This window comes from Strigops habroptila, chromosome 11 (assembly GCF_004027225.2).
Source record: "Strigops habroptila isolate Jane chromosome 11, bStrHab1.2.pri, whole genome shotgun sequence".
Taxonomy (NCBI): domain Eukaryota; kingdom Metazoa; phylum Chordata; class Aves; order Psittaciformes; family Psittacidae; genus Strigops; species Strigops habroptila.
In genome coordinates, this window is record NC_046360.1 from 19,589,292 (window position 1) to 19,615,589 (window position 26,298).

Below are 26,298 nucleotides of genomic sequence, written 5' to 3' on the forward strand. Positions count from 1 at the left end.
TGTAACTAATAAATCCTGATTAACTCAACCCTCTCTTCATTCTGTTTGTCCACCAAAGTGGTCCTTGGATATAAGTAATACAGGAGATAGGCAATAATCTTAAAAATGTGCACATACTGTAGTTAGCCAGTGTTCTAACACAGTTATTTCAGTGTGACTCTCTCGGGTCGTTTTCTTTTTGTTCTGATTTCTTTTGCCAGCTTAAATAAAAATATGTGCAGATGGTGATTTAAACAAGACACGACCTGGAACATACTGAACATGTAAAAAACCCAAATTTCCTACAAAGTTCAATCCATTAAATCCATTTAGCAAAAAAAGTGCTGCCATTTTCTTTTTTGTCTGTCTTTGTTTCAGCATGGAGCAATCACATCTCTGAAGCCCAAATGTGTGAGAGATAGGAGATAAAAACAGTTGCAGGAAAGCTGGTGAGGATATATCTTACAGTTCTGGAAAATTGGGATGGATGAAGACACATGAAGAGGCACCAAATATTTGCAGGATAAAAAGAAACTGCTGAGTTTGTGAGGGTCTCCTTGAACTTCATGAGCCACAACTCCACTTTTATTATATTATTTTTAAAAACAAAGAAGTGTCAAAACCCCACCAGTTTCAACACTACTACAGAACCTCTTGAAAATGCATTTTGGGGTGGAAAAACAAGATGCCGACTTAGAAAATTAATGAACTGGCTGATGTCAGAAAAGACAGAACAGGAGTTAAAAAGAAAAGGTAAGTGCTAGTCACTTAAATACTTACTGAAACTCCAGCTTCCCAGCTTTCAAAACACTACAAAGCCAGCACTCTACAGAAAGGAGCTACGTGAGAGGGTTTGGTATCTGGTGAAAGTGATGGTGATGAAGTACTTGCAAGACAGCACACATAGAAACAACTGTATTTGGTGGTGATTCTGTGCGATAGAACATACCTCTCCTTCACGACCTCTCTCAGCCAGACTGACACATTCTGCTGTAATTCTTTTCTTAAGGTGTTTACATGTCTTTTTGTTTGCTCATTTGTTTTCCATATCTGCAGACACCTGCCCAGTTCAGGTAATGGCAGACTCAATCGACTGGATTTAGATTAAGGAACTAAATATATTCCCCATAAAATTCTCAAAGTTTTAAAAAGTGATCAATAATTCTGGGACTGTAGGGTGAAATATTTTAGAAAGACTTGGTTTTCAGAAGTAATGAGGGCCACGTTTTGAAAAATGGTCCCTCAAAGCATCGCAGAGTTGCTTCCTAGAAATAAAACTTTAAATCACGTTCTAAAGTGCCGGTTTTAATATCTAAACCTGAAAATCTTGATTGGGTCTAGTGGTTCAAAGGAACAGAGCACGTTCAGGAGAGTAATAAAACAAAGGGATAAGTTTGTTCTGTGCTGAACTAGAATTAGTCATAGCAGGAGAGAAAAGGCTGAGAAGGAAGTGAAGCACGTCTTCTAAAGGAAAAGTCTCTCTTACTGTAGAGCTCCATGAAGAGAGGACTTGCCACAGGCTGTAAATCATGTAAAGATATAAATGCATTTTTTTAGCTTGTGTTTTTCTTCTCTGGTCACTAAATACTGCTGGACCACAAAAGAAAGATTTTTTTTCCCCTCTGTATTTGCTTTATGTAAAAATGTAGTCTTCTCAGTGCTAAAATTATTGAGGTATTCCCACAGCAGTTTGAATTTGACGGCTAGGCTCTCATAACAAGGCTCAGGCAACTATGCCCATCTTTAACCTGGAAAGAGATGGTGATACTATTCTTAGTTTTCAGTGGTCAAATAATAACCACGTGTAACAAAACTTAGAAGCGAAATAGTACATTGATCAAAGGCTGTGGGAAGTTTATCACAGCTGACTGGTCTAACAAAAGAGGCAGGATTTTTCTCCTTTTCCCTGCTTTTCTTCCCCCCCCTCCCAAAGTTGGTATTTTCCCATTTTCAGTTGAAAACAAATCTTTCCTTTCCAAAAATTATCACACTGACTTTAGATCTTCCTCCTGCAAGGTCACAACTCAAATCCCATCTTCAGGTAATAATTCCAGTAGAACCACCTAATAATGGTGGTTGTCAGCAGCATATGCATTAAAAGCTGTCATGACTCTGAGCTTATTTCGTCAAAAAGAAAATCTGAGGCCCAATTGTCCAAAATACTAATCTTTTCCAGAAGACGAAAACCAACTAGATTTGAAAGCTAGCATCTGGTCATTACAATGCCATCAGAACCAAATCAGTATTCAATTGCAGCTGACAATTTCTTGCCTGTTTCTTCACAGTGGCAAACTAGTTGATGTCTGTGCAGCTTCACAGCCGAGAGGCAACATGTAACTTTGCATTTTTACTGTGTCAGGTGGCATCAGCTTAAATACATTAATAATGCATTCAAAGATGAAAAAAAATTAACATTGTTATTAACTTTGCTATATGTGTTTGTACATACAAGCATAATGTAGTATTTTAACAATACTGATTGTAGATGTATTATAACTTCTAGTCAGATAATCATGTAACTTACTTATCTCACTGACACGTGCTTTTACATCTCTACATAAGTTTATATTAGCTAATGATGACACAGGTTGTAGCAGAATTTTAAAATGACACATGAATTAAACTGCACTTTCCTGCAACTATTATAGGAAAAAAATCCTTTTTCTTTCATCTGCTCTTCCATCCCACAGGGAAGTAGGTGGATGAGGATCACTGAGGGTATGTGTTAAATGCACTGGACTTAGTCCTGCGCTAGTAACAAGGCTACCACGGACTGGCTGAGGGGGTGTTTCAGCAAGGGAATGAGTGGGTTGATAGAGAACTGGAACTAAACATAAACATGCTGCCTTGGGTACTCTATTGCAGGGAAGGTCACCATGCACTGGCCCTTGCTATGCTCTTTTTGTGACTAGAGGACTAGGTTATGAATCAAACGTCTTTCATGAAAAAGCCTAACTGCAGATGACCTTGGTGACAGCACGCCCTGCTCAGGGAAAGAAAAGATGTGATAATTAACAAAAATCAAAAGGAACAGCGAGATAAATTATCCTTATTACTCTATCTGTTCTTGAAGTACTTAGAGAGCACCTGTATTTCAGTGTGTGCTACAAATGGCATTGTTAGAGAGCACGGAGACAACAGGATAGTAGGACTATGAGCAATATCGCATCTGTGATGGTTTATAAAATCAAAAGACAGAATTCTGCATACCTGACCCCATACAAGTTCTCCTAGTCCAATAAATACACACCACATCCACTGGTCAAGCTGCAGGGGGGAACAGCTAAATGGTTTTCCTCCAAACTGGACAATTACTATCTACAAAGGAAAGCAGAGAAGAAAGGGGGTCAATATTTTCTGATGATAAAACTAAAGAAACCAAAACACTCTCCCCACCCTCTCCCCCCCAGAAAAACCTCAACAACTTTCAGTCGTATTTTACTTGAGATTTCAATTTGTCCTCCTGCATATTATAGCTTTGCTGGTTTCATTCCAACGTATTTTACCAGTAGAATAGTCAAGCATATTACTAACAACCTCTAGTTTAATGGACTCAATCTAAAGAGCACCCAAAATCAAAATGCTCTCTTATATTCCAGATAGCTTGTTTGGCACTTGTAGGTGGCACTACCAGAGGTACAGTTTGGGAACCCATCCAGCAAAATCTCAGAATCTCAGTCACTAGAAATCCAACCATACAAACTTATGCACCTCAAATTAGGGGTCAGAAAAAGCCATAACACTTCAGACTAAGGCTTCTGTAGCCTCACACCTAATAACAGTGATATAGGAATGCCCAGGAAGAAAGAAATAATGACTGTCCCCATGTGTTCTCCCAGCTTCTGAGTATTCTCAGCTGGAGATGTGTTGATTCTGGAGCAGTATATTTTGGAATGTCCACTGCATGAGAGATTTTTCCTCAAATTAACATTTTATTGTACAGTTACAGATGTGTTATCATGGATAGACTGACAGGATACCAAACTCTAGTCCTGTTGGAGAAAGAGGGTGGGAAAACCCCATGCCATGCAGCAGGATAACCAGCACACAGAACCTGAACAAGTTTCTAAGCCTGGTTAAATTGTGAAGGTTTTGCTAACTGAAAGTCAGGTATTAGTGATATTTTTGTTAGTAGTGCTGCTGCAAAACCAGGGAGCTGAAATCACAAGCCAGAGATTTAAACTAACTGTCAAAGGCCGCAGATCACAAGTTCAAAGTAGTAGTCCAGTCTATGATACAAAAGAACACTAATACATAAAGCATTTGTGAGTGAATAAACACAAACTACGAACACAAATTCACCCACGTGAAGTGCAAATACACAGGAAGAGGGGAATGGGACAGGGAATGGAAGGCAGCAGATAGGAAGGAGGAAAATGATTGGAGAGAGTAAGGAAAAAGGAGGAGACAAAACAAAAATTGTGACTATGACACTAAAATTGTAAGCAAGAAATTACAAGTCCACACCGAGGAATTGCTAAATGCTATATGGCAGATATGACATGTTTTAATCCATCTTCCCTCGCTGTGAAAATCATTTATTGGTTCTGAAAGCAGAGAAAGGAATTTAAAAGAAATCTATTGCTTGTCTGCTGTGGACAGGGGTCGTAACTACCCTGTTATTTCTCAAGCTGTTGTAGCTCTCTCAAAAGCACTTTCTGATCCTTACTGAGGATACATTCGAATAGTCTCCATCTTTTTTACTTTGAAAATTTGGCCACTGCTGCTGGCTTTTTCTTTGTGGAGGAGTTTAGGGGGAGGACTAAACTAAACTATTAGTTAATGGAAGTACTGCACTCAAAGATGAAATAGCAAAGCCAATTTAGTCTGTACTTCACAGAAAGTGTATTAAATATATAAAGAAGTAAGAAAGTTTTAAATATGAAATAAAGCCACTTCTGTAATCTCCCACATCCATCTACATAATCCAAGCTCAATCATTTTTTCTTTAGAATAAGGTGCTTGGCTCACGCATCCAGCTATTAAAACACACAGCCAAAATTATAAATGCTTTCCTGACATTGCTTCAGCAAGCAACATTATGCAAGCTGTATTTCCACAACCTAATACACAAAGTGGAAAATAGAAAGATTAACCTTCTGCTGTCCCAAGAAACATACCTGATTTTAAAAAGAGACTTAAAAGCAAGTAGGAGTCACAGCCTAAGTACTCTTATGCTACAGTGTCTTTTTTGATTCACTGCTGGAGTGCAAACCTAGTGTTTTGAAGTGTGCACTTAAAGTATTTCAGCTACTAGGGAAGCAGGGGAGAGTGAGGAAAATCAGCAGCCAATTCAGAAATGTGGCTAGTAGCTACATGACACTTTTCCTTCAGCCAGACAACCGAACAGAGTAATGCCTACAAGTAAGAAAACATCCTCAAATACTGCCCATGATTAAAAATAAATAAATAGAGGTGATTGTGAATTTGTCAGGCCTCTCCTAAAGCCATTTTAGTTCCTGGTAGTAAACCCATGTCTTCAAAGTAGCTGTTAAAGAGCATCACTATCAAGTTCTGTTACCAATCACTGGTGTCCTTTTTCCCCATACTTAGTTTATTGAGTGGTTTCCCCTTTGCTGTTTCAAACCACTATATCCCAGATTCTAATAGCTCTACCCTCCTCCTTACTACTTCTATGAGGAATGTCCCAATACTGACAGCTTCCAGGATGCCAATGCAGAATTGAGCAATAATGTCAAGACAGAAATAGCTCAAATCTAAGCAACTGTGAGGGCTGCAGTAGGCTTCTAAGAGGTAATGTCAAGTGGTATCAAGTACAGGATAGGAGTCAGCAATAAGGATGGATGCAGGAGTGGAAGGAGGAAGCTGAGTTCTTACAGAAGAAAAATTACAACTATTTGAGAAAAGTGTGTATTTCTGGCATGATGTTCACACATGACTGGGACAGCAAACTCATGAGATGGACATGAAGAATTACTGCCAAGACACAGTATTTCCGAGAACATCGAATAGCATTAGGCAGTGGCATTTAACTTCAGAAGAACAGATCAGCATTAGCTATTTGAAGGCCAATTTATCTATTCACGGAGTAGTAAATTAATGTAAAACGCTTTGTTGCTATTGACTGGTATATTATTTCATAATTTCTTCTACAAAAAAACAGTTCCAAGACCACCAAATCATGATGGATGTTATTATTGCACATCTTCAGATTAATTTAAGGTTTGACCTACTTAAAACAATCAAAATTTATGCTGTATTAGTATGGCTACATAACATATTCCATTGCTAATATTTGTATTGATTTAAAAAACTATGTGAAACCAGGTGCTTTACTATCAAGTGTACCCCTTTACAACATTTCGATTTAAAAAAAAATGTACAAAATTACATTTCTGATGAATAGTTACTAATTCTTGCTCAAATACTTACCTGAATAGCAAAGGTACCCAGTACAATAGTGCAAAAAATAGGATTTCTGAAGATGCCATCAAAGACATTCCTTTCACCATGGATTTTCCGTGCGTTGATTTCATTGAAAAGCTGCATCATGACGAAGGTGTTGAAGATAATGGTGTAATGCTCTGAAGGAGGAGAGTGAAGGGGTGCATTCCTCCCACTGTCAATCTTAAACATTTTCTCGCCTAGGCATAAGACAAAAACAAAGGTTTCCACTAGAATAAGTTAATCAAACTTAAATGTATATTTCCCCGTTTGCTTTAGCTAGTTGACTCCTGTGCTCTGCTTTACCAGCTTGCTTTCTGCACTTAATATATATTATAGACAGAATTTATAACACCAGTAAGCAAAAGATACCTAAACTTCCTGAGCAACAAGCTTCTCAAATGATGACTTTTATCTAATAACTCAGTATACCTATGCAAAGTTTTCAGTAGTGCTTTTCCTCTAACCAAGTAGTAATTATTCTAAGCCAATTCTTTCTGATGTACCAAGCACCTCAGACCATGTTTGTGATTTTATACAAGTAGAAGTAGCCACTCTTGAGCAGGTTTTACCCATTTGCTACTCCAGTATGGCATAAACTCTTGACAAGCATTCAAGCATTTTAATGATAAAACCCACAGACATTCCTGGTTTTAAATGGATTTGGGTTTTCTCACTCTGCTAGTCTGCTTTGCAAGCACACCATGAGGCATTGCTCTTTATTTGGATAATTTGACTTTTGCTTTTAGACCTGGCCAATAAAAAAGCAAGATACAACCTATGATGAGTAACTGTAAAAATGAGATAAGGTTTGAAAAGATACTTGCACCTGAGGGACCTCTTTCCTTATAGAATCATAGAATGGTTTAGGTTGGAAGGGACCTTTAAAGATCACCTATAGTTCAATCCCCCTGCCATGGGCAAGGACATCTTTCAGTAGATCATGTTGATCAAAGCCCCATCCAATGTGATTTTGAACACTTTCAATGATGGAGCATCCACAGTTTCTCTGGGTAGTTTGTTCCTGTGTCTCACCACTCTCATTGTAAAAAAAAAATCTTTATGTCCAACCAAACCTACCCTCTTTCAGTTTAAAACCACTGCCCCTTGTCCTGTCACTACAGGCCTTGGTGAAAAGTATCTCTCTGTCTTTCTTAGAAGCCCCCTTTATATATTTGAAAGGCTGCAACAAGGTCTTCCCAGAGCCTTCTCTTCTCCAGGCTGCCCCAGCCCAGCTCTCTCAGCCTGGCCCAGAGCAGAGCTGCTCCAGCCCTCGCAGCAGCTCCGGGGCCTCCTCTGGCCTCGCTCCAGCAGCTCCACGTCCCTCTTGTGCTGTTGCCCCAGAGCTGGATCAGGACTGCAGGGGGGGTCTCCCCAGAGTGCAGCAGAGGGGCAGGATCCCCTCCCTGACCTGCTGCTCACGCTCTGGGGGTGCAGCCCAGCACATGGGGGGTTCTGGGATCAAGCGCACACTGATGGCTCATATCCAGTTTTTCAACTTCTTTCTTATATGCAAAGTTTACAGGTAACGGTTATTGAAAGAGGCATTATCTTAAAGTGAGGATGGTCATTCACATGGAAGTGTAACTAATGAATGAACTATCACAATACTACCCCACTTCATAACCAGCATTTTGTTAATGACAGCAAATTAAAACTTCTCTGGTACCCTACTAGCGTAATATTAAGAATTTCTGAAGAAAGAAGAAGAAAGGTTTCCTCAGGTTTTCTCCTGAGGTCATTAATTCCATCAGCTAACAGTGAGCATTTTCCTGCCTTGGGATATTTGAGCAGTTCATGTTCAAGTCACTTGGAATAATGAGCATGTTTCCAAAGAAAGAATTTGGCTTATAGTCTTTTGACAGAAATTAGATTAGGATATCACGAATATATCAGTAACACAATACAAGGCCACAAAACTTGGACTGCAAGAGAGCAGATAGTTTAAAGAAGATTATACATCTCCTCCAGAGAGGTAACTAAGTATTGGAAAACATTCCCCTTACTACATATAAACAGTAAAGGAAAAAATTAATGAAAAGCAAACAGATATAATAATTTTATCTGTTGTAGATACATACACACATATATACACACACACATCTATTTGCTTTCATTCAGTACACACACAAACAGAAATATATGAATAATTCTTCCCTCAGTCACAGTATCTGTCCTTAAATTGCTATTATTGCATTGCATCCCTTAATGGGCAAAGGAGAACATGCTGCTATTGTGGAATGGCAGTGGTTAGACCCATAACTAGTTTTATTTCCGAACGTTCCAAAAGGCGGTATAGTTTATCAGCTTTATTATGCCTCGTTGCTGAGGTTATGATTTATTTTTAATACTACAGTTTGACAGAACTAGACAATGTCTTCTGGATTTCCAATGTGCCTGATGTCTCAAATGCACTTCTGTGTGTTCGAACGCAATGGATTTATTGCCACATCATAGAAAAAAAACCACATAAATGTGAGGTACTTGTCTCTACAGAAACCAAGTACAAAAAAATGAAGTATTAATTGGTCAAAATAAAAATAATTCTCATTAATTTGGAATTTAATTGTCAAAACACTGCATTTAGAACATCATCTCACCGCAGAGCTGAGCCTCATGGAGTTCGGAAAGGCAAAGACTATTTCCTAGGCTTATCAGAAAATTGGTTGGGCTGCATCCCTCAAAGTATGCATGGGTTTTCCAGAGACACACAGAAATAGTTAGAATAGGATGAAGAAGCCTGGTTTTCTTTTCATCAAAGCTCAGGATAAAGTATTTTAAACCGTAAAACTCATCAAAAAGCCATTAAAACTCCCCATAAAGTCCACAGAAGTTCTTGTTCCAAGATTCATATCACATGAATTACCAAGAATGAAGCTCAAAAAACTCCAAAGAACCATAAATTTACAGATACAGCTTATATGGAAGTCAGTACAGAAAGAAAAAATGCGGAACACAACACATGTAATTTAAGGGTGATGACGTAATGACAAGAACACAATACCCAATCGATAACATTATCAGTCCTTTGAGCAGAGTTCACTTATTACTGTGAAGCAACAGAATCTATTATTAGCCTCTGCTATTCCCTGCAGCAAGAAACATTCCTCCTCCTTCCCTCCCCTCTCCAAAATACAACCTGTAAAAAGCATCCATTCCTAGAAAAGCCTGAGGAGGAGTCCACAATCTAATAAATTAGATTTTTTTCCCCTTTTGATATCCATTCTAGATTTTAAATGTCAAAACAGAGTGTTACTCATATCACTTAACGCTAATTACTTGCTTACCAATACTACATAAGATCAGCATTATTTCTTGACTATGGCAAACATTTTGCTCCCGATTAGAGCTTCTCCAGCTATTGGTAAAATGGATCTTGATTTTTTTCTGTGTTTTTGTTGTTGTTCTTTATTTTTTGTTAAATGTTTATTAAAGATGACAAGTCTCAAAAGGAAATTTCAGAATAGAAGAACCAGGTTAAATACTCTGATTAAAATGTAACCTATGCTACATTTTAACATGAACTTTTGGCAAAGCCTATGTTTTGTCAAGAGGCAAAAATGCTCACTGAGGCCTTTCCCAATGGAAACAACAACTGAAAGGTGACTCAATCCCTCTCTTGCATGTGTTCTATTTCACCTACTATTTCTGATCCCATTAAACACCTCGCTTCTCCTAGCTCTTCAACTAAGACAGACTTAATAGATATGCATTAAGGAGTTACATTTACAGCTTTCTGACATGTTCTAAACCAAGCAACAAGCATAACAAACTTTCTTACCGACAAAAAGAAGTGTAAATATGAGAGTAAGCTGGTAAACAGCGTGGCCCAGAATGTTCTTCATCATGGTACGGGATATAAGAGGTTTGTTCCTGCCATATGGCTTTCTCAGCAACAGAGCCTCGGTGGGAGGTTCGGTGGCCAAAGCAAGGGAGGCAAAGGTGTCCATAATGAGATTGACCCACAACATCTGTACAGCTTTCAGAGGAGAGTCCTGTGGAGACAAATTAGAAAGTTACAGATTTCCTAGAAAAATAATGGTTCTCAGGTCTTCTAGTGGGATTTCATTTCTTCCTGTGTGATGCTAGCAGTGCTGAAGATGGGACACTGAAATCCACAGACCTTTAGTCTGCCCTACTATGTCCTTTCTTGTATTTCTTATGCAAGACCAGTATCACAGGAAGCACCGTGATCTGAACAAAGATAAATTATTTCTCTCCAGTCCTTTAAATCAGGAATATTTACAATCACACAATGCTTATAAAGCATAACATAATGCTTTATGATAGATTTTACAATACTCTCTGTTACTTCATGCATCATGCTGAAATTTCCAGCTGAGTTTAGGTAACTAGATAGCACAATGGGGAGTTTCTTTCCTGGAAGAAAAATTATACTGGAACAATTTAAAAAGTAACGTTTCCTTTTACTATAAACTACCTATACTGTTTTGTCAGAAACAGCTTGAAATTATTAACAATTTATGAGACAATTCCTGAGATACGTTAATACATCTTACTTGGATAAGACCTTTTAAAAACAGTAGTGACTAAAACCATGCCTGATATCTGGATTTAAAAAAAACCACCCTGAAACTCATTAAACTATACCAAATATGAAAAAATACTAAAATCCTTATTATTTCACTGGGTAACAGGATAATGTATTTGAAACTCCGGAACTGGAAAGAAAAAACTCAAACATTACTAGTAGTCAGGATGTATTAATTTTCTGAAGCAAATCTCCAACCGCTAGAAGGAGCTCTTTCCTCACTCAAATCAAGAGTCTATGGTCATACTACAGAGGACTTGAGATCTCGTTTAAAACAACCCAAAAGAAAATAAACAAAGCAAGCTAACAGAGATCTCCGCAGAACTCGAGATGATTACTAGAAAGTTTTGATTTGTAATTCACTAGGGCAGCTGTAATGATGGCTGCAACCTCTTCAAGGAGCCATATCAGGAAGAATGCAGGAGGTTCTTCTTCTGTATCTAACAATCTCCTTCCTACACCTTTAGACTGAACACAGAATGGGCAGCATTAGTAAGGTCTGCTTCCTGTTTCAAATAGATGGTTTTTATTAGAAAAATAGAATCTCAAAAGTAACAAGGTATCAGCATGAGAGATCTTATAATGGAAGGCAGTTAATCTGCAGTGTGGAAGTTGGAAGATCAGAGCACTATTTTTATGCATTACATTACCATAGTGCTGTAATAATGAAGCAAAGAAATTTATGGACCAGCATACGAGCCAATCAAAGGCAATAAACCCACCTTATGAACTCTGTCCTTTTTGTCAAAGGGTTAAATGGTCATTTTTAATGAAATATTGTCAAATAATGAGGGCCAATTCAGTATCCCAAGAACATATGGAGAACAATGGTAAGTGGTCTGGTCTCTTGTGGATCTGGTTTATATTCCAACTCTCCCTTGCGATAAACCATTATTTCCTCTTGAAAACATATATTTAACATCCCTACGCTTAGACAAATTTTGATACATTAATAAAAAAGAACCCAACTAGTTTTTGGCTTATTCAAACGGATGGAGAAAAGCAACCTCCTGCTTCTAAGTTTTACAGGTTGGCTACATTAGGGAAAATTATCATAAATAGATTTTCGACCTCTTGGTTATGGGTTGCATTAAGTGGGCTTATGTGGAGAGTTCAGTCACTCATTTGGTATGCAGCTGCAGAAACAGGAAACATCTTTGTCTTCAGAGGTGGCTAAAAACCTGAAAGCAATCAGGACAAACTTTGTTCCAAATTGAGGCCTCATTTGCTTTTATTAATACTAATGCCTCAAACAAGGAGAGTACTTGCACTAAAAGCAGTTTGTTGCTAGGGCACAGTATATAGAGAAAAAAGAAAATATGTTTTCTACTGAACATTTTTCCTTCTCATACTTCTACCTGTCTGGTTAATAACTCCTTGAGAAACATTCTCTACTTTGAGATGTTACAATAGCTGAATTTCCACTTCCTGTGCTGACTTCTGTGTCAATAGACTGAATTTGTCTGTTATGCTTAACAAACAGAGTTAAATATTCAGGTGTCTATCAGAGCCTGACATATTCCTAGCATAACGAAGAGGCAGATTATTTCAGTCTCTAAATCACGCAACTGTAGTTGGCAGTCATCAGTTTTGGCAACAACTTGTTCTCACCATTTCACACTGCCAATCACCTTGGGTGGCTGTGGTGCCCCTAATAATTATCTATTATTGGCAGTGCTACACTGCTCAGTCAAGTGTGAAAGCTCATTCTAAGCTGAAGCCAAAACATTAAATACACATTAGTCTGGGCAGGCAGTGGAATGAAATTTCCACTGCAACTCTATCTGATTTCTGATTAGTTGGTGGAAACTGAGGAAAATACGTATCAGCTAAGGAGCTTAGTCTTCCATTACAGATTTTAGTCACTTATGCAAGTGGGATGCAAATTCAGTGTTCTTCTCCCTGCATTTTGGCCACTAACTGACTAGCTAATAGTTCCTAACTCACTTTCTGAAAACTTTGGGGATGAAAGCTGTCCAAATTGCACCCAAAATCACCAGTTATTTGTCAAATTCCTTTCCACTTGACCTTGGAATAGGTTAGCTTTGGCCTAGAGGTAAAAGGAAAATGTCCCTTAAATCAAGTGATGTTACACTTCATCTTCGAAACACTTAAAAGTACAAATTGCCAAAGGCTGGAAATAAACTACAAATCTTTTGTGACATGCAGAGCCTCACAAATTTTAGAGCTTGTTACTTTTGATTTAGATGACAAGCTGCAGGAGAATAAAAAGGTATTTTCACCCTTACCTCTTCATTCCCACTTGTCAGAGAACACATGCCTGGGTTTATAAAAATGAGCATTTCTGGTGGGTTAACCTTTTATCCACTAATGCAGAGAAACGTCAGCCTTCACTTCTGCTGCTAGATCATCCACTAATTGTATGGCAGTGGCATCCTCAATTTTATCTCCACGCCTCTAAGCCTTCCCAAAACAAAGCTAAACAGTGCATACTTTGATTTTATATTATAGCTTTATCAAATTTGCCAATGCTATGATTTTTGGATTTTCCAAATACAGTTCTGCATTCAAACATTATAACCATGTAAATTACTGCCTTATACATGTAAGTATAGATCATCCTCATTTCTTGAACAAGATCTGTAAAAACAACAAGTGATTCATGCAGTAGTTCACTGCTAGAGTGCTTTTTAATTTACATTTAATTTTCCAAACATAATGTACTATAGAGTCACTGTTTTCAGTTCCCAATGTCTGCTAAAGCATGAAGTCTTTCTCAGAGTACGAGAATAACAATTTGAATGCAAAATGTTAAAACAAAGTCTTTGTCTTCTCCGTCTTTGATGCAACCTTTCTGAATAGTTACATTGCCTCAGCGGTTGGATACAGACAAAATTTGGCACGGAGATAACGTGCTAGCTTTAGAGTTCCAGTGAAAAACTGTTTCCATTTGACTGAACTGCATTTTAAAATCTTTATTTTGTACCTACCCAGATTATTTTTACAGCTCCAAACATAATGACCTAATATTCTCTTGGTACTGTGTAGGGGACAGGAAACAGGATGAATCTTCTAGCTTTGTAAGGCGCACATAGAACTCTATATGATACCTAGAGATGTGGAGCAATGACTCATTTGAAGTACAAAATTCACAGTAAGTGTAGGCAGAGCTGCAAAGAAGAACCCTCACTGAGTCAGGCAAGGGCTGTGCAAAATTGTTATTCCAAGAATGAAGTCAGAATATATCTCATAAATCCACTGGAAAAAGAAATTACTGGTTTAACCTGAGGTAATCGTTGCTGAACAGAATGGACAATTATATGCAAACTGGTCAAGATAACCACACCCTGATCAGTTTAAAAGTTTGCACTGAGCAACCCAGAGAGAAGAAAGCAAGAGATAAAGGAATTAGTTATTTGAAAGACAGGTGAATTAATACAGCTTGGCTGCATTGTGCCACAAACTGCACCGACATGGGACTAGTAGTAACAATAGTTGTGATCTCATTGATGGGTGTTACCTACAGGCTGGACACAAAATTAAGAGCACCTATGCAGCCACAGATGGAGTGATCCCCAGTCAGCTTTTAATCAGAGTAGATAAGCATAGAAGAAGCTTCACACTCTAGCGTCCCTGTATGCTGGTTCTGAATTGCAGAACATACTTTTTGAGAGGTGACATTAAGCAGCATGGAAGAAATGTTACAACCTACACAGAATTTTTCTCATTCTAGATTTGATGAAATATCACCAAAACCATAATCTGGGGAATATTAATTAACCTGAATATTAATTGTGAACTACAATTATATTCTGTATATCAAAGAAAGACAAACTGACTACCTAAAAGCAAAGTAAAATCCAGTCCGATGTGGACCTTATCATATTCATTTTGAAGGTCACAGAAAGCTATGCTGCCTTTTGGAAACTATAAATTTTAGCTTCATTTGTTTGTTAAGAACTTAAACATTTCAGTCAAGATAGTAATTTAAGACCTGTGTACAGTTTTGCAGACTTAAATCTGGGTATGTGCACCTAGCCTGCTTGCAAGGTTTTTCTGTTATATTCATGCATTTTGGGATAAAGCTATTTTCAGAGCAGCCACAGGGTACAGTATGTTCTCAAGGGTAATTTTTAGTAATGCTTATGAGCCAAACAAACATAATGCCCTTTCACTGGCTAGAGCCTTTGAGTCAAAGCCTACATAATGATGTTCATTCGTAAGGCAGAAGCAGAACCGAGAGCTGCTTGGGATGATCAGCAGTCAGGCCTTTGAGCATAAACAGAACTACAATGGAAGTAACTGCTGCCCTTTCGCTACAATTTGCATTTTAGCTCCTTTTGGACCTCTCTGTTGGATTTGCATTTTTACTGACAAATTAAGGAATTGCATAAGAACCTATCTGGACAGAAATACAGGAATTCTAGGAGGTGTACATTAAAACCTTTAAACAGGGACTACAGACTTGACAGGCTCAGCGATGGTCTTATAGACCATTAGGGCAATATAAATACACTGGGCCTGATCCAAATCCTACTAGAAGCCAGTGGAATCATTCAAAGGATGAAGAAAGCTCTGGAATGAAAAGCTTGCACTGTTTATGCACTTAGACTAGATAGAAAATAGTCTTTGCACTGTAATGTTTAACCTCATAAAGAATAAACCAGAAATCCCTCAATTAACAAATGGAATATATTTCCCTTCATGTTTTCATGAAGCAATTGAAAAAATGCTGGACATCAACGACAACAAAAAAAATCACCTTAAATACATGTTAGTAGGTGTGGCGTATGAAAGGCATGGACTCAGAGCATCTTCATGCAGCGAATCACTTTATTGCCTATTGCTCTACCTTTTATACCAAGCTAGTTTTAGCACATCATGTTTAGTTCCTGGTTTACAGTTTTGGTTTTTCAACGTTCTTCATCATTTCACAAACAGTCCCAAAATAACCAGTTCCTTATCTTTCTGTTCTCCTGCTCCTGTCCAGCTGGGTTGCTCTGCTTAATCACACAGTGTACTTTGCTTCTTCTTTAACTCTTTCTTCTCCAGCCAAGCAGTTACTTCTCTTTGGCAAAAATCAAATAGTTTCCATCCTCTCCTACAAGTAGGCAGTGACTGAATGTCTGTAAAACAGGGTCTTAAAAGGAAGCACTCGGAGCAGGCCCAGTCACGGCATTCTCACCACGCTGCTGCTTGTACTCTTCTCTATATTGTTTTGTACCACTGATAAAAATCCAGGAGGTCTGACCTTCCAGAGCTTTAGTCCTTATTCCCATACCTTCTGTTACCAACAACAATCACTTTACAGCTAAGCATTTTCTCAATATGCTTGGAAATATTTCCCAGGGGAAAAGTTATCCAAGTTCTGCAGCCACGCGAGTAATTCTGTGGCACAGAGAGGCTCAGCTGTGACACCCAGGCGTCAGCAGGGCCTGGGGACAGTGGGAGGGAGCTAGCACTTGGCAGCTTGCAATTTTGACTTTTTGGAAAACAAGTGAATTCAGGTTTCAGTGCTTCCTCTGTACAGGATAAACCAGTTATTTCATTTGTTAAGATCACTTCCACTTGCTTCAAAACCAGCCTTTTTGCATGTCTCTGAGACTCCCAGCACTATGCTCATGCTCACTCAGCAGAGGAGCTGACTGGTGACAGTCCCATCCACCCAGCCACTGCACAGTGCTAGCAGAAGCTGAAGCTTGCTCACATGCAGCACGAAAAAAGCCTGTACATGTCAGTCAAGGCTTAGGAGAAGTTTGACCTCATGGGTTTGTAAAGGTACCTGGGTTTCTGGTTTCAAGTATCAATTCCATGATTACAATGTAAGTTTAGCCTGGAACAGAGCTAATGACTTATTCATTGTTTTGCTCAGGTGTGCATGAGGTGAAATATACCCACGAAAACAGGTCTGTGCATCTGGATGATGCACAAGAGAGGGAAGCGGCAGCTTCCCCATCGTGTGTCTCCATCAGAGGAGGCAGTTTGTAACAGCACCTGTCTACAGCATCACTTCAGGGAGGGACAGCACTAAAACCTGCATGTTGTGTTTTATCCTCCATTATAGAAAGACCTCCTACTGTACTAAATACACCCTCTTTTCTTTCTAAGGAAAATAAAACTTCATTTTATTAATCAAAAAGTAGTAATTTGAAGGGGGGAAAACTATGGTTTGCTTTCACACGTGCTTTTGCAAAAGATATAGACACACTGCAAGTACACCAGGATTGCACTGAGGGATTAATGTAAAGGGAGAAAAAGAGATCCAAGTCCAACTGCATGTGGCATTTAACTGGTTTGTCATTTGCACCTGAAATTAAAAGGGATTGCCCGAAAGCAGCAATGCTTTTATCAGTCAAAAAGCCCCCCTGCTGGGATTACATCTGTGTGTCAGAACTGCTCTCCTGAAAATAATAATCCCATTCCATAATCCATCAGAAAATATCCATTTCATAGTGAAATATTCTGAGAGGAAAAGGCCAAGTCACATAACCTCATCCTTCTCCCAATCCCTGACATTTTCTGTCCATCATCACAAGGCTCAGTCATGACAATAATATATAATCACAACCAGAGAGCTATGTGGAAGCAGCACAAAAATTAGCAGCTCTTAAAAGTAATTTAGTTCCAAGAGAAGATGAATTAGTACACTTCCTTACATGAGCCGCTATTTAAGATTTAGCAGCTTGAACCTAAATGCACTCTTAAGGCTCAGAAGAATACTTTCTGTTGTGCAAAGTAAGAATCAAATGTAAGCCACCATTACTTAAGAATGAAAACTTACCTTGATAGGATTTGACCCCATACTTTCAGCAACAGCTCACCTGGGTAATGCATGCTCCAGTGAAAGCCACAATCACAGCCACGATGTTAACAGTGAGCTGGAACTGCAGGAACTTGGAGATACTGTCATAGACATTGCGTCCCCACATTACAGCCTTCACAATGCTACTGAAGTTGTCATCTGTCAGGATGATGTCTGAGGCTTCCTTTGCAACATCTGTTCCAGCAATACCCTGCAAAAATTAATTGTGACTAAAATTACCTACTAGAAAGTAGAGAGACAGTCAGAATACAGATCTTCATACTCATTCAAAGTCCACAGTTACACAGAGACTTCCCAGCATAGTAACACGGACTGCTGAGTATATTCTACATTTTCTGTTCACTAGGAAGGTTGCTAATGTGGCCTATTTCTGAAAGTAAGGACACAGAAAAGGGGATTGATAGAGAGCAGTGGAATTCATGTGATGATCGTTTTGAGTGGTTTAAATTACCAGCTTAATGACTACTGATCTTCTGAGTTATTTTTATCATTGATTATATCTTATTAATATACATGAACAGAATTGCTAACAAAAATTAAAGTTATGTATATTAATATATAGTCTAGAATATTAATGTCTTCAGAATCAGAGTACATTCGGAAGACATCTTTACACTGAGTGATGGATTTAATCAAAGCAAAATAGTGCTCCACTGTTGTGGAGAAAATAGTTCATTTTCCTGTATTGGCACAGGATTGTGCACATGGCCAATAGTTACCTTAGACAAAATACTGGAAAAGTAGCAAAACGTAGTAAATGAAAGGATTCAGAAGCAACCTAAATCACCCCCTCCAATAACTAAGTAATAACCAAGCAACTTTCTCAGCACGTAACAAATGAAAAACCTCTTACAGCAAATCTATAATGACACAAACATCAATAAATATGCTCAAGATTATACCATTGCAAAGCCAACATCAGCTTTTTTAAGTGCTGGTCCATCGTTGGTTCCATCACCAGTCACAGCTACGACCTGCCTCTGCTCCACCTGGGTACTGTCAATAATACCTGCAAAACATATGTGTGTGTGTGTATACATACACATATACATATAAACGATTAGTAAGATAAAACTCCCCTCTAAAAATAGCAGGGCCTGTGTAACATAGACTACACAGTACCACACAAGTCTTACACAGATCAATAGAGCTGATTTTTTAAGGAAAAGCACCATGAAAGCTGTGTCATCACTACTACACACTACCAGACATCACCACTAGAATTTACATGAGAAGTTCTGATCCTGCATCATCAAAACATCAACAAAACTTGCATAGAATTCAAAGGTAATGAAATCAGATCATTATGTTCTTTTAGAAGATTTCTACTATTTAAAATCATGTGTCACAGTAAACGCATTTCAGCCCAGCTCTCTGATTAAACATCAATGGAAAAGATTTGCCAAAGCCTTAAGTTTATACTCAAAGCTCTCCTCAGCTGGGACTGAACTGCAATAACTGCTTTACTGGGATGCCTCCTGGCAATCAGTTTAACCTAAAGCTAACAAATGCCATTGATGAATTATATTTAGCTGGAGCCAGTTTAACATTTCAACAGCCATGTTCAATTCTGCCAAACACTGATTAAGAAGAAAGAAGATATAAAATAATTCTTTAAATTCTGGAGCCAAACATTTTAATAAATAGACATAATAAAATGATTCTGACTTTAATTTTGAGATCATTTGAGAAAAGAAAGCACTTTTCACTTGGTGAATTAAGTATCATACAACCAGCCTGCAGGGGAGTGTTTTCCACTTACGCAGATGGGGAAAGTAAGGAAAAGAATAAAGAATTTTTCTAAGGTTACAGAAGCAGCCCTGGTTTTTAATAGGATGGGGATCATTCACCACTCATGTTTGTATTTCCATGTGAGAGTCCATTTGAACACAAGTCCAGAATACAGGATTGTTGCATAGGATACAAGAACACCTCTCCATATTAATTAGGTGGAGAAATGACAAAATGCCTTTTGCTAACACATTTTGCACAAAGTCATAACCTCCAAAAGCAATTATCAAAACCTTCCCAGTGTAAAAAGCTTTCATTCTACTCTGGAATAAAATAACTCACATATCAGATACCTAAGCAGAAATAGGAAATTGTAGATTACAAAGCAATAGCTGCCTCTTGGCAAGGTTCAGGCTTATCGGGCGCTCAGAAGATTGCAATGCAGCATGGAAGCAGTTAGTGTCCTGTGTTTTTCAGTCTTACAAAAAGCAGAAAAAAACCCTATTTGCTTTCCACTGGCAGCATGAACTCAGATAAATGGCACATTATTCTGATAACATCTTACAATTAGAGCTTTCAATTTGTTGGGGTGATTTGCCTCTGGTATTACTAAATAAACAGGAACATCAGATGCCATTACTGTTGAAAGCGTTGGTCTTCCCTTCTTGTTATTAACACATCCTTTGATGTTAAATCAATAGTTAAAGCTTCTTAAAAAAAAAAAATAGTTAAAATGTCTGACATGCCGTAGTATTAACTGCTCCAAACAGGTAGATAGCATCCTCTCACAACTGGATTCCAAATGGGAACAAAACCCAAATCAAGTTGAAGAGGCTCTAACAAATGCTCTCCTATAAATAGCACTCTAAGGTCAATGACAGTACTACCAACTGTCCTCAGCCAACTGCAAAGTAATCTACAGGGTTTAGTAGTTGCTCACAAGGTTTAGTAGTCATTTTTATCACTAAAAGCAAACTATGCAGCTGGAATAAGCCCAGCATAGCAGGGGAATTCCTAAAACTTGGCAAAGCTTCCACCCCAAAAAGCTTTTGCCGTTTCATTGGTCTGTTCCCTCATCTTAAGCTGTTTGGCCACGACTTTCATCTGTCAAAAAGAATTTTATTCAATGGCCATAGGAATACACCTAGAGCATAACATTACAGTGTGTTCCACACACAGACTCTGCTGATGTGGCAGGAATCTGGGGAGGAGTCATGTAGCTTGCATCAGGCATAAGGTTTTCAGAGCAAGCAGCTTGTTTCTGATGAGGGAAAAGCTGCTATTTAAAACAACTCTGCATAGCTATCAAGAGGGGCACTGTACGCACAAGCTTGCTAGAAAAGGTACCAGCACTGTATATACAGCTGAAAGTGAAATCTATCCCGCCTTCCTCCCATCTAACATTAATCAAATCATTTCAAGGTTAATGTCAGTGTTATATGTAATATTACAGACAGCATTGGTAATTGTGAACAGTGCACCACAAGTTCATATATTAGCATAGCAGAGAAGAACATGGCTAAACCACACAGGTTTCTGCACCAAGCATGCACCAAAATGTGCTTTAGATTATAAGGGAACCTTGAAGGCATCAAGGGAACCCTGCCTCCCACGAAGTTGCATTCAATCCCAACTACACAGACCTAAGTGGTATTTAGAGAGTAGAAAACTCTAGATTCAAATGCACTATACTTCTGCTTCCTTTAAACTGGTCTTATGTTCCTCGCTTCAGGGGAGAGTTGGCTGAAGCTGACTTTTGACACTGTGGAACAGGTCAACTTCCTGAATACTTCTTCAGATGAATTTGAAGAAAAATAAGTTTTAACATTTTCTCACAAATGAAAATTAAAAAACCACCTGCAGTTTATAACGTGCTGATATTTCATTTCAGAATTTCAATTAATACACTTTTATCTATATTTATTATGCCACTTAGTCTCATGGTGTGTCCACATTAATGGGGCCATATATAATAATATGCTGTGCAATAATATTTGAAATATTTTAGTAATTAAGGGTAATTATTAAAAATCTCTTCTTCTTTAAAGTTCCCTTTCTGCTTATTAATACATCAGCTTTATATGAGAATAGTTTTTTTCAATATCACAGAAAAATAATTCCAGCCTAATTTAAACATATTGGAAGGCACAGCTTCTTGAACTGATAAAGTGAATATTTACTATACCTTCTCATAAGAAGATGCTATTTCCCATCAGTTCTAAACAGTTGTTTCCCATAGTATTTTAAGTAACAGTACGACAATATTGAAGTATTTCAGCAATAGTATTATAAGGACACATCAGTATAAATTCTCTGCATTTTTACTTGTTATATTTTGAAATAGGATAAAAAAAATGAAATTATACCAATGGGTGTCATAAACCCCGTAAGAAACTGTATTTCAGTTGGATTGAGATATCGAACCTTTTCATTGCACTGAAACAGTTGGTGATGATAAACCTTTTGTTTTCAATCTAGCTCTACTTCAAAGCCACAAATGTTTGAGATCAGCTGTCTGCCCAGCCTGCAGTGCTGAACCAAGCCTTTGTCTAGTCCCTCAGCAGTAGTAAAAACAAAAATGCAAAATGAAAATGATCCTTTAGCAGGGTGGGATTGTGCTATGTTAAGGAGAAAAAATATTCCCTCCAGCAGCTGTATGCCATTAAATATTAAATATAAAAAAGTTTATTTTGTGATGTGTGTTTTTACCCTAGAGCAGATAGACTACATCAAAGAAAAGAAAACCCTCTTGATCCCTCAAGTGTCTGAGAAAAACACAACATTTTAACAAGAGGCCCCAAACTAGTGAACATTTCAATAGTTTCTTGTAACTTTTAATGGCCCTTGGAGTATTACCAGCCAAAAATTCCAGCATGATTTTCCACAGACTTGTTCTTGAACTTTGTTAGATACTTAATCACTATATCATTTGACCTTGTCACATCTTCAAAACATTAATTGTATTAGTTGCATATGGCATTCAGTAGTAGTAAGTATCTCTTGGATTGTTGCTTGGTTTTGTTCAGCTCTATTTCATTTATTTCATTTTTCCTGGCAAAGGTTTTATTTTCCTCTTAAGGGAAATCCTGACTGATTCAAATGAGGACTCCCAAGGGACTTATTTAATACACTTGATGAAACACAAATTGTTGCGTGTTTCGGAAACAAACAAACTATTAGGCTGTACAAGTCAAGCCCTTCAACACTATATGACAGTCTTTTCAATGCTCTAGGGAAGTGAGGAGACTTCAGCTAACTTAGTGCAGTTTTAATACTGACCTATGGAGCTAATAACTGTGGTCCAACCCAGTGGTCTCCAAACCTTTTCAATCATGAACATCTATTGGTTAAATCTTTTTGAACACATACCCCCAAAATATGTATTTTATTTATAAATTATACATATGTAATACTGTACTAATATATTTACGTACATTATAAAACATACATTAGAAAAGGACGAGATAGAGATGAAATAAACAGTGTCTAAAAAATAATCTTCTATTTAATAATGGTAAAAAATATGTTCTTCCTGCATCCCAGTGGATTGTCCCTGATGTGCGTGCAGCCCATTTCAAGACCACTAGTCTAAACAGCGGCTGGAGGGGGTGAGTAACAGCAGGATGTCTCCAGCTGCCCCATCTTGTGCACCGTGCCAAGGCTTATGAGGTTTCTCTGGATGATCCATGCTTCCAGAGTTCCTCACATACACTGGTCCCAAACCCAAAGGACCCTATTGAGCCAGTCTTCAAATTCACAATGGAACTTTTGCTCCAAAGTCATGTAAACATAAAAAAAACCTTACATACTGCTCAAAAGTTTTTATCAATTGTGTATGGGGTCATATCAATAAAACCTTGCCATACCAAAAGGATTTCCTACCTGTATGTGAATTACTTAAGGAGCCAACCAGCTGATAACATGTATCTGATCAGCTGGATCTTATCCTGAACATCAACTCCTGCAAGAATTGCTAAGATGGGTCTTCCCAGACTTTCTAAGGCCTTAGCAAAATCATCCAGTTCTTTCTTCATCAGGAAGCCAGCAAACACAGCCATCTGCTGACAGGGCTTCTGCCTGCGCCAGCCCCCCAGCTTAGCATGGCCAGAAATGACGTTATTCCTAATCAAAAATTAGCTGATTTCATCAGCTGTCTTTTAAGTGTGAACTTCAAAGTCAACAGAGTAGGATTTCAAGTCATCAACAAGTGAGTTACAGACAGGAAAAAGGCTTTATAAAGAAAACCGTGAACAAAACCCTCTTTTATAGGAGCATTCCATCTGCAGTGTTGTAAGAGAACATCATTTGTGTGGTGCAGTCTGAGCAAAACCAGACTAAAAATACAGCCAGAAATCTAAAGGAAGCCAATGCACCTCACACCATGAGTGAGCCTATAGGAAAACGGAATCGGCTTAAAAAGCCCATCTCCATTCATGTGATGCTATAAAAGGCAGCTCCAAGTTTCACCATCTCCAATAACTGCTATCGTAACATGAAAAGTGTTTTATCTTGGAATACTCATTAAAAATAATTGTCAGAGAACAGATGCACTTGAGTGACTTGATTTTCTCTAAATGAGGTTGTTCTTGTTTTCTTCATAAAGAGGTATAGGCAAAGACAACAAAATCTATGCCCCTTCTTGTTTTATATGAAGAACTCAACATTTTCTTTCTGACCAGCAAACACACATTTTCCCTTCCTAGCAACAACCTCATTCTAGCCCAGTTAAAAGTCACAAGGCAAATCTGAGATTAGTATTTCTGTTATTCATGCCAACCAGTTTCCTCTTCCATTTGAAGACTCAGGTAGAACACAAACACAAGAGACTTGGTTACCGAGAACACTTCTTTGCATTGTGTATAAATGTGCAATTAAAGCTAAGAACTCAGCTATAGTTGTCACAGCAGAATTTTCACAACACAGATGATGTGCTGAGCATACTTCAGTAACTTTGGCATTAGTTTGCACACACACATAAAGCAGCCTCCACGCACCTTTGACCAAAGTGTGTTTGTCAGTGGGAGATGAGCGAGCAAGCACCCGAAGCTTTGGCCAGATTTTGTCGATCCGTTCTTGCTCAATCTGGAGGGGGGGGACACACAAGAAAAATCCCAAAACAGTAGAACTGTTAGTCTGTGATTAGTAAAATGCAAACTATATTTGTGTCTGTGTGGCAGCTGATTTGCTTCACTGCCCTGGTCTGCAATTTTACTCCAAAAGCAGAGAAAAATTACAAGAGCCATCAAAACTGCAGGTGAAGACAAGGTCAAAACAGGCAGTTTACTACTGCCAAAGCTCAGCTCTTGGCTAATGTAGGTATATTTGCCACAGTATCTCATCAGCTTTTCTTACCATCTTTATTGATAGTTCCACTCCATATCATGACTCTAGATGGAGGATGCTGACAAGTAGAAGACTGTTATTCTATTCTAACTTTGAATCCAAATCCTTCACTCCATTTTGACACCAATAATGGCGGAATTTTCTCTGTATACGAATATAACAAGGACAAACTCGCTGCATATACTAACATTCCCAGGATTCCATCAACCAATGCAAGGAATAAATGACTGTGTCCGTTCATTAATGATAAACTCAAAGGGACAGCACAGAGTTTACTTTTTTAAAGCTGACTTCAATGAACCATGTGTTAGCTCCATCTTTTATGAGCAGTTAAAAATCTTCCAAAGAATAGATGAAGTTATGCAAATGGTTAGAGTGAGTGGATATAGCAGTACATTAGATAAACTGCTATAAAATGAAGAAATGGGAGGAGCTGGTTCTCGGTACAGATCGCAATTCTGTGAGAGAGATCTGCACACTGCTGTTGAGTTCCTTCTCTTTGCTAACAAACCTGCTTTAATGTGCTTAGTTTGATTTCTTGTAGTCTAGTGCTATGGTTCTAAACAGTGCTGAATTAGGCTAGCATTAAGCTGAGAGTGGCTCTGCATCAGGAGAAGGTGGCCACATTTTCACTGGTATTCTTAACTGCAAAAGGCTAGCAGTAGAAAGAAGTAGCAGTCTTTCCAAGTAGTCTTTACTGGTACGAGGTACAGTGGAGGAGAAATATTTCAGTGTTCTTGCTATTTTTTAATAACATATTCATCATCTATCTGGATTTAGTATATGAATTACCTCTCCCTTCTCATTTCGGATCCTTCTGTTGAACTCTTTCCCTTCAAGGCAGAGAAAGTCTTCTCCTGGATGAATGATTCCACATTTTATGGCAATGGCACGTGCTGTGTTGATGTTGTCTCCAGTGACCATGCGGACTGTAATTCCAGCTCGCTGGCACTTTCTTATGGCTTCTGGGACCTACAAAAGCAATATAACAGCAAAGAAAATTCCTAGACAAGAGATAAAATTTAAGTCATTCTGTTTCTAAATCAGAATATTTTAAGGCCAGGAAATTCATGAAGGAAAAAGTGAAATCGTACAGTTTATGGCATATTATAGCTACCTGACTGTTACAGAATTGAGGTTATGCCACAGGCAAGACAAATCTTGCACTGAGGAGCACGCAAACCCTTTTTAAGAGGAGCTGCCTAAAGCTTCTCCTGATTTTAATAAAAAGGAGTGCTCTGCAGCTTTTCTGACCTTTAGCATCAGGTACACCTCAAGAACAGCCTAGATAGATACCTTCAGCATACTGCCACTTCTCTAAATTTCATTTGTACCTGGAAGAGACTAAGTGCATCCCGGGACTCCTCATGAAAACAGAAACCCTTCCCAGAACTAGTGAAACTGAACTTCCTTACTACAGAAGACAGCAAGGAACAGATGTAAAGCAATTCTAGGTTGCACTGGTTCTCACATGTGGGGCAGCGGAGAGGTACGTGAAGTAGAC

General features: G+C 38.3%; 1 protein-coding gene across 14 annotated transcripts in view; it reads right to left on the reverse strand.

Annotated features, from left to right (window-relative positions):
• Nucleotides 1-26,298, reverse strand: part of ATP2B2 (ATPase plasma membrane Ca2+ transporting 2) — a 412,410-nt gene that overhangs the window by 22,911 nt on the left and 363,201 nt on the right. For all 14 annotated transcript variants that reach the window (XM_030501305.1, XM_032920206.1, XM_030501308.1 and 11 more), the window contains 7 exons: nucleotides 25,587-25,766; nucleotides 24,446-24,533; nucleotides 18,623-18,729; nucleotides 17,719-17,910; nucleotides 10,166-10,379; nucleotides 6,373-6,584; nucleotides 3,190-3,297 (listed from right to left, as the gene is read on the reverse strand). In XM_030501305.1, coding sequence (XP_030357165.1) covers nucleotides 3,190-3,297; nucleotides 6,373-6,584; nucleotides 10,166-10,379; nucleotides 17,719-17,910; nucleotides 18,623-18,729; nucleotides 24,446-24,533; nucleotides 25,587-25,766 — 1,101 coding nt within the window. The remainder of the gene's footprint in view (nucleotides 1-3,189; nucleotides 3,298-6,372; nucleotides 6,585-10,165; nucleotides 10,380-17,718; nucleotides 17,911-18,622; nucleotides 18,730-24,445; nucleotides 24,534-25,586; nucleotides 25,767-26,298) is intronic.